Source organism: Pinus tabuliformis, chromosome 5_2, assembly GCF_031772625.1.
Source record: "Pinus tabuliformis cultivar Carrire ecotype Pingquan chromosome 5_2, CPIR1, whole genome shotgun sequence".
Taxonomy (NCBI): Eukaryota; Viridiplantae; Streptophyta; class Pinopsida; order Pinales; family Pinaceae; genus Pinus; species Pinus tabuliformis.
Window position 1 is genome coordinate 714,234,073 of NC_142306.1, and position 9,437 is coordinate 714,243,509.

The following is a 9,437-nucleotide window of genomic DNA, read 5'->3' on the forward strand; positions in this document are numbered from 1 at the left end:
TTTTCCAAGCTCGCTAATAAACATCTTGGACTATATGTTGTCAAAGAGGAATATCATAATATTAATGGTCTTTTGTTTGGGACTCTTATTTGACTACCTTTGAGATTAAATTATTGTTGTTTCTTTTGATGTAGAATCATGCATGTGTATTTGGTATATCTCAGAGTTTTTTTTGTTAGGATTAGCTACATGTCCTCAAGAAAGCCCTTTAAAAGTGCATAAAGAGAATGTAATTTTGATCCAAAGGAATAAGAAAAAAACAAAAATACAATTATAAAAGACAATGTCTTTTATTAATTGCATGGAGATTATGATAGAGGTGTTGTAATGTCCTTTAGAAATTTTGATTAGACAAAATAAAATAAAAGTAATTTTATTAAATTATAAATAACTTTAAATTAAAATAATTTTTTACATGATTATTATTCCTTTTACTGATTTTTGTTAGATAATTAAGATAAATTTAAGTGGTGAAATCCGCAATGATGTTTAAAAGAAAACCATAATATGATGAAAACTATTGTATTTATTTGAAATATAATCTATTTTCTATGATATTTATTTAAAATAAAAGAAATTACAGTAATCTGAATCCATATACATATCTCTCAACAACACTAGATAAATCGTTGGTTGATACAAAATTAAGTTGAATATTAGGTTGTTTTAATAGTTGATGGATGGGTTGGGATTCATGTTTCCTGGCTTTATTTTAAATCTAGTGTGACCTAATTTTTAAAAGGGATCATCGTTTTAACGAGGTTTCTGATCTTCAGGCGGTTTCTAATCTTCACCATCGACATACAATTAATGAAGGGTTGAGATTATTTTAGACATATGTCGTGGACCTTCAAATCAGCCGTTGGATCTAGATCGATGGTTACGATTCACTGAGCGTGTATTAGGGTTTTGGGCGTTGTCAATTTTATCCCTGTTCTCTATTCGCCAGTGTTTCATTTCAGCGAGCTCTCCTGCTGCTTGGATGTCGATCCGCCGCGGCGATGGCTTATTTCTTGTGTTTTTTTATCCCATCGAGGTTCTCTTTAGTCTGGTTTCGTTTTTCCGCTGGTTAATTAGGGAGACTGCCTTTTTATGGCTTCTCCCATTGAGTTTTTCGCATTCAAGTAATATTTGGTATTGTCAATGAAATGTGAACAATAAGCACCAGGGTTCTACAGTGTATTCAATGCTTAGATGCAAAAATTCTGCAACAGCGCAGGGTTCTACAGTGTATTCAATGCTTAGATGAGAAAATTCTGCAACAGCGCATGTGTCTGGAAGATCTTGCAGTTACTCTCCACTTCTACTAGACATTTGTTCTCTTGAAAACGCATTCCGTATCTAGAGAAGAAGTGTCTTGTAATGTGGAGAGTAAAGAGCAATTTCTGTAACAATCCCAGGGAATAAATGAAGCCACTTTAAAGTTTTTTCCCTAGCAAGTTATGAAGTTTCACCTCTCAGCAAATGACCAAAGGTATCTTATGGAATGAACAAAATAATCGAGGTATGTAGACATATATATTTCGCAAGGCTGAAGGGGTTTCATTCGGATTGGTAGTTAAAGTATTTTTGGGATTTAAGGCCCTAAAAATGCTTGGTTTTAGGTTAGTATTTTTCTTTATCTCTTTTAAACTAAGAACACAAATAGAATGATATACGCGTACTGCGTGGATGATCAAACCTTTTAGAATTTCATGATTTATCCTCATTGCCTGTGGATATATTGATTGGTGGTAATTTTCGTGGTATTTTCTATATCAATGGTTCAGATTTACGAGGGTTGTATTAAGGTTTTGGATGTTGTTTTATCCCTTTTTTTTTATCGGCCAGTGATCTTTCCTTGCAGGATTTAATTTACTCATTCGCATTCCAACTATTTTTTTTTTTAATTATTTTTTCTTGTCTCATTTTACAATTTTTCCTTTATTATTGTTTTGTTTCCCTTCTAGTTTATTATTGTTCTGTTTCCTTTCTAGTTAGTTAACATGACTGATATTTTTATGGTTTCTTTTATCAAGTTTCCATGTTTATGATTTATTACCTGTCTTTGGCCCATTTTTTCTTTTCTTCATAAACCATTATAGATTCATTTTAAATACAGATCTAACATGAGATTAGAGGGTACAGATCTCACATGAGATGCGAGGATCTAATTTCTACAGGTGTAAATGTGGTGTGAGAAAGATTTTTTATTTTTTTTTTTCACAGGATCGGTTACTCATATATTAAAAAGCTGTGTAAACTAGGACTGTTACATAGGATTCAAGGAGAATAGTCTCAAATGAAGTGCAAAATCGGGACGCAGCCCGTGACTTTTGTGAGATTAATTTGAAGAGAAATTGCTGAAAAAGATACCTACTATACTGCCTTACAAACAAACCGTCTATGAGCTTTATTTTACTATTCATATAACTAACACCAGAATTGGTTTACTGTTTCCTCTCTCTGTTCAACTCTTTGTTCATCTTTTTGGCTTGCCTTGGTGGATGCCTTCGCCTGCATGTTGTCTGTGAGTTGCTTGGTATGGTTGATAGCTTCCTCCAAATGCTGACACTTCACCTTGAATCCCTCAATTTCCTTTCTCTGCTTGACCAGCTTCTTTCTTTTGGAGCGTCTGTCATGTCTTGTGCTATACCTGAGAACGGCTGAGGAGGGATACTGTGCGCCGAGTCTCTGAGTGATGGCTTGCTTTGATCTGAGGAAGCGAAGTAGACTCGAAATTCTGAGAGCACACTGATGAATGTCACTCCCGTGAACAACTTCACTGCCTTCCAAGCTTTGAAATTTTGGCTGAGGCAGGGGCTGTAATGCCTGTGTGAGGAAAACGCTCGGAGGAGCAGGAATAAAAAGGAGGAGAGGGACTTCCAGGCTTCGAGATTTTTGCTGAGACAGGGGCTGAAGTGCTTGAATGTGAGGAGTGGGAAGAGCATCCTCAGAAAATCTAATAGGATGATAACTGATCTGACAATATTCAGAGGGACACTTCGGATGGGCTGATTGACTACTTGTCTGGTTATGGGATATCTTTGACATAGATTTTCTCATTTTCGCTTACCTGACCCTGTTGTCGATTTACCGCCTTGTTGGCAAGGGAGTCAGCTTCTTCGTTGTGCTCCCTCAGTACATGCCTGAAGGTGACATCCCCCATATTCCGTGTGTTCTCTATGATCCTCTTTCTTATGTTGTTGAGGCTTTCTCTGTTAAATTCTTTATCATTGGTCATTGCTGAGATTATGATAGCCGAGTCCCCAATTATGATTGGGTTCTTAAGTCCAAAGTTGGAAAAAATTGTGGTGCCGAGGAGGAGACTGTAAGCTTCAGCTGCGTTGTTCGATGTCTTTCCTAATCCCCATTCATAACTGCAAATGTGTTTACCTTCTTGATCTTTAATTACTCCTCCTGCTCCCGCTGCTCCGGGGTTGTTCTTCGATGCACCGTCAAAGAACAAAAGTGGGCGGTCTTGCTTGCTTATCCATTGCCTTACTTCGTCTTTAGATCCCCTGAGTTTCCAATTGGCCTGTTTCTGGTTGGCTTTATTCTGTGTAGGAGGATTCTGGGTGTGGTTCACATTGAAATTACAGTACCAATCCTTTTCCTCTTGTGCCCAATTCTTCTGATCTGGGGGTGCTATAAGATTTGCACTTACCACCTCCGAGATGTTTGCTATAGTTTTTGCTATTACACTGTCCATGTTAGGCCTTTTGTTTTTGAAAACATAGTGATTCCTTGCGAGCCAGAGGTTCCAACATAAAGTAGCGGGGATGCATTTCCAGAGTCTGATAATATTGTTCTTGCCCTTCTTAGAGTGTGGATAGACTCTTTTCCAATTCTTCTGGATGTTATGCATCTGATCAGGGAATCCTCTAATGTCCAAGGGTCTTGTTATCCTGTTCCAACAACTTTGAGCAAACGAGCAGAGAAGGAAGGAGTGCTTAATTGACTCTTCTTCTGCCCAACAGAAGCTGCAAATCGAAGGTCCTTGTATCCCTTTCTTCCTCAAGTTCTCTGCTATAAGGATTCTTCCTTTTAGAAGAGTCCAGTTGAAGTGCTTTACCTTTGGGAGGCATTCTGTCTTCCAGGCAGCTGGATAAAGGTTCCAATTGGCGGTGGGGGTTGAGTTTTGGAGAGATTTATATCCTTCTTTAACTGTGAAGGATCCTCCCCCCGTATCCCAGATGTATCTGTCCTCTTTGTCCTTGCTTGTTGGAGCTAAACCAGATAGTGAGAGCTTCAGATTGTGCCACAAAATTTTTAAGTCCGGAGGTAGATCCAGGTCTTTCCAAGCCTGCCATCGATTTTGATTCCATAAGGATATATCATGCATGGTGTTTATTTGTCTCTCCTTCATCCAATCTTGCAAAGGTCTGAATTCTTGAGAAAGGGTTCTTGGATTGGAATTCAATATTCTGTCAGTCCATATATTAATACTTTGACCGTTACCTGGGAGCTTGGAGACATTTTCCTTGAAGTGTGGTAGAACTTTCTTCACTAGACGCCACATCGGAGTGCAAGGCCTGCCTACTATTGGGTCAATGAGGATGTTGGAATTTGGGCCTCTAAGATACTTTCTTTTTATTGCCTCAACCCACCACGAGCCGGTTCCTGTGAGAATCCTCCAGATCAGCTTTAGTCCCAGCGCTTGATTGGAGAGGCTTGGCATTTTTATAGATAGGCCTCCTTTCTCATAAGGAAGGGTTACATGATCCCAGCTAACAAGACTGAATTTCTTTGTGTCTTGTTTGCCTCCTTGCCAGAGGAAACTTCTCATTATGAGCTCCATGTGTTTATGGATACTAGCAGGGGCCATAATGATTGCGTATTGGTAGATTGGGAGTCCAGAGAGGACAGCCTTTATGAGGATAGTTCTGCCAGCTAGATTGAGCCAAGAGACTCCCCAGTTTTGGAGATGACCCCTCATTTTTTCAATGTGACTAGTCCATACTTCTGTTTTAATGTGATCCTTTGCCAGGGGCAGGCCCAGATAAGGGAAAGAGCTCCAATTTTTTTGAAGGGGAGTCTCCAGAATTTGGGAGATTCTTTGCTGTATCTGTTCAGGCACATTCCAAGTGTAGAGCTTGCACTTTCTGTTATTCAGTTTACCTCCTGAGACTTGGAGAAAAGCATCCAGAACCTTTTTGAACCTCCTGGCCATTAGACTAGAAGCACCCCCAATTAGAAGAGTGTCGTCTGCAAACAATGAGTGGTTTATTTCCTTGGTCCCTCTCTCAATTCGGATGCCTGTAATTTCTCTCTTGCTGCGCAGATTTTCAAGGTGGATGCTGAGAGTCTCCGCCATAACAATGAAAAGGAAGGGAGAGAGGGGGCAGCCTTGCCTCAGGCCTCTGGAACTTCTGAAAGAAGTGCAGGGCCTGCCATTGATCAGCGGGGCGGTCCAGGAGTCGAAGATACAAGCTTTGATCAGGCTGATAAATTTGGGAGAGAAGCCGAATTTCTTTAGGACCGCACAAAGGAAGGAGTGATCTACTCGATCGAAAGCGTTGGCCATGTCCAGTTTGATCATCATTCCACGTTCTCCTCTGTTGTAACTGCTGTGTATTGCTTCCTGGACTAATATAACATTGTCTATGATCTGCCTCTTTGGAACAAAACCTCCCTGGTTCTCTGAGATGATGAGAGGTAGAAGATTCTTTAACCTGTTTGCTACTAATTTTGTTATGATTTTATAAGAGACGTTGCAAAGCGAGATAGGCCGGAATCTATCAAAGGATTTAGGATTGGCTTCCTTGGGTATCAAGGCTATATGTGAAGACTTTGTGTTGTCCCCCAATTTGTGTTTTCTAAATGCATTTTTTACCATTCTTACAAAGTCCTTCTTTATAATGTCCCAATGTTGCTTATAAAATGCAATTGTGAATCCGTCCGGCCCGGGGGCCTTGTCCTGTTGCATGCCGAAGATAACCTCTTGGATTTCTTCTACTGTAGGTTCTTGCTCCAGCTTGTTGTTGTGTTCCTCTGTTATCTTGCTCTTGATTATACTTAGGAAGTCATCGCTGTCAAGGTGCTGGTTCGCCGAAAGGAGGGCTTTGAAGTGCGCATGAGCTGCATTTTTTATGGCTTCTTGATCCCTCAGTTCTCTCCCATCAACTTCTATTCGGTCTATCTGATTGATTGCTCTTCTAATCTTGACATTATTGTGGAAGAAAGATGTGTTTTTATCCCCAGCTTTTAACCAAAGACAGCGGGATTTAATTCTCTGCTCTTCTTCCTCCAGGCGGTTCTGCCGGTAAAGCTCTTTGTACAGCTGTTTTTCCTTGTCTAGGTCCTCGACTGTGTATTGCACCTGCTCTTTTTCTTGATGCCATCTCTCCATTTCTAGTTGCAGCTCTGTTTTCTTTTTCTTTTCAGCAGTTGCATTTTCCTTGGCCCATTGCTTAATGGCTGTTCTGAGATGCTTTAGCTCTGACTCCCAAACGAAATGGGGAGAGCCAATAACTTCAATCGACCACTGGTCCTTTACAAGGGAGCGGAAATCCTCATGGGAGTCCCAGGCTCTGTTATATTTAAAAGGAAGAGGGCCCAAATTTACTCCTTTGTCCATGGAGAGAACCACGGCCTTGTGATCCGATGCTGTGCCATGGATTATGCGACCCCTGATTGCTTGGTAATTTTCTGCTACACCTTCCTGTACTAAGAATCTGTCTAACTTCTCTTTTATGTTGTGTATCCCTGCTCTTCTGTTTGTCCATGTGTATTTGCCATTTGTGAGTGGAGGGTCGATCAGTTTGAAGTGTTGGATGATTGATTCTATCTTGTCTCTGGACTGATCTGCATGGAAATTTCCCCCATATTTTTCCTCTATCTGCCTTATTAGGTTCAGGTCTCCTCCAAGGATTACCCCACTGCTGTGCGTGTTGTTGAGGTCCACTTCTAGAGTGTTCCAACAGCTTGCTTTATCTCTGTAATGGTTAGGAGCATAAATGTTGTAGATTTGGTAGGATTCCCGGGTGCTTTTGTTCTTTAGTTCTGTTCGGATCCACCAATTGCAAAGCTGGGAGCTGATGATTTCCCACTTGTTTATATTCCATAAGGTTCCTATGCCTCCTGAAGCTCCTGATGAGCCTATTGAGATGCCAAGGTAGTTTCTGAATCTTTGGGTTTGAAGGAGGAAGTCTTGCTCGGTGGTTTTGGTCTCCTGGATTAGGAGGATATCAGGCTTTTCCTGGTTTATGAGATCCTTGATTGCTTTCAGCTTTACGGGTGAGCCGAGCCCCCTACAATTCCAAGAGACCTATTTCATTATTTACCAATGTTGAGGTGGGGTCCTGATTTCTCCTTGGCCTTCTCGCCACTTCCTTTTAACTTACCTAAGAAGGAGTCCATTGGTTGCTGGGTGCCGGTTGCCATTTCCTTTGCTGCTGTCTCATCTCTTAACTCTCTATTTGTCTTTCGGCCGACTTTTCTTGGGGGGTCAGATGGCTGGTGAGCCTCCTTGGCTTTGTTCCTTGTAAGGATTCTTTCAATGGTGGGGGGGGGGGGAGCGGGGAGGGTTAGAGTGGGGAGAGGCAGGGCGAGGGGAGGGGGGAGGGGAGGCCGGGACTTCTTCTGTTAGGGTCTCAAAGGGGTTGGAGGAAGAGGGGAAGGTTGGGGAAGGAGGGGGAGGCGGGGGGGGGGGGTTGTTTTGATGCTGGAGGGGCTGTGGTATTGGCACCCGGGTTCGAAGAGGGCTTTTTCCTTTTGACTTGTTCCCAAGGTCCTTCAGTGTTATCCTCATTTTGTGTGGCCTCGTTTTCTTTCAGTTTACTGCATCTATTAGCGAAATGACCGTATTCATGACATACCTTGCATTTGAAGGGCAGTTGTTCGTAGTCCAGCTGTTGGATATGCATCCATTGGTCCACTCTTAGCTTCACGGCTTCCGGCAGTCCTTTTCCAAGATCGACTTCAACGCAGATCCTAGCGCATGCGTGCATGTTCTCCCTTGGTTCCGATCTGTCTATGTATTTTCCAACTGCGTTGCCGATCGCTTTGACCGACTCATCCCCCCAGCAGTGCAAGGGCAGATGAGGGAGGCGCACCCAAACAGGGACCGCGCTGGGGATGTCCATTTCCGGATCAAAGTCCGGGGTCCAACGGTTCAGATATAGTCCTCTTGTGTCCATAAAATACGGCCCGTTGCGAAAGATGAGATGCCTGTCTTCCTTTGTTTCGAATAAGAAGGTGAAGTAACCACGCCCGCAGAACCGAATGGCTATCTTCCCTTGGATCATTGTGCTCCAGTTACGCTCCACCCATTTTTGGACCGTTCTTGGGGAAGGCCATAGGCCTGTGAACTGTCCAACCAGACCTCTTTCTGATAGAGCTAATGCCGATTTCCTGGGCAGAGATGGGGGCAGATTTACATCAGGAATTTCATCTAACTTCTTAATGAACTTTGTTTGGGAGGGTCGGGATCTTGCTTCAGAATGGTTTGAAAGGAGGGCTGCGAAAGATTCCTCAGGAGTTTCAGTGATCGGAGGGGGGGAAGCGGATCCTGCCATTTGCAGGCCCGCTGCGCACAGCAGAAGAACAGGGCGGTCAAACAAACGGGAACCCCGAATGCGGGGTCTGCGCAAAGGGTAGAAGAGCAGAGGAGGCCCTGCTAGGCAGAGCCTGGAGGCTAGGGCACGAGAACGGGGATCAGAGGGGCAGGGCTGCCGCGGCGCAGAGCAGACGCATTCCTTTCTCGTGGTGTGAGAAAGATTTAACTGCTAAAAGAAAATTAAGTTATTATAAGAAGGTCATCAACCCTACCCTAGAAGATCAAGATCAAAAGTATCTCTCTATTTTAACTAGCTCAAAGAAGAAAATTAATATAACAAAGATTAGAACAAATTCTCATGATCTCCATAGTGAAACAGGTCGTTGGGCAGTTCCTAGAACGATGGAAAGGATCTACCATATATGTGAGAATGCGCACAACCACATTAGATTTCAGTTTCACAATCTTTGTTACAATACTGACCTTCTTAGGCTTCTCTCCAAGCTTTTTGAGCATAGGAATAAAATCTTAAATCAAAATAAATAATTTGTTTCTTTGGGTCTGATAGACCAATGTTTGCTCTCAACGGATGTTAACCATCATCATCATCATCATAGTTATTTAATTTTTATTTATTTTTAAATTTTTCATAATTTTTATTTTGGCAGACATGAGCAAAATTTCAATTCAATTTTGATGAAGGGCGGACAACGGTACACATGATACTCGGTTGTAGGATGAGCCTCTCGGTTCAATTACACACATGATACTCGGTTGTAGTTACACACATGATACTCGGTTGTAGAATGAGCCTCTCGGCTCAATTACAGTCAGTGTTGGTTGTGAATAGCCACCATTTCTTTCATTGATATTTTTCTTGTAATTTTATGTTGTAGTTTTATTTTGAGTTTAAATAGAGTTTAGATATGCCAATTCAAACAGCCCCTTGCATTCATAA

The 9,437-nt window shown here is 41.9% G+C and overlaps 1 protein-coding gene across 1 annotated transcript; it reads right to left on the minus strand.

The window, feature by feature from the left end:
• Positions 1-2,412: 2,412 nt before the first annotated feature.
• LOC149161169 (uncharacterized) lies at positions 2,413-8,498 on the minus strand. The gene is made up of 3 exons (XM_089434796.1): positions 8,128-8,498; positions 3,056-7,232; positions 2,413-2,961 (listed from the first exon to the last, which is right to left on the minus strand). Exons 1-3 carry the CDS (start codon positions 8,496-8,498, stop codon positions 2,413-2,415), a joined length of 5,097 nt encoding a protein of 1,698 aa, XP_089290922.1.
• Positions 8,499-9,437: the final 939 nt, after the last annotated feature.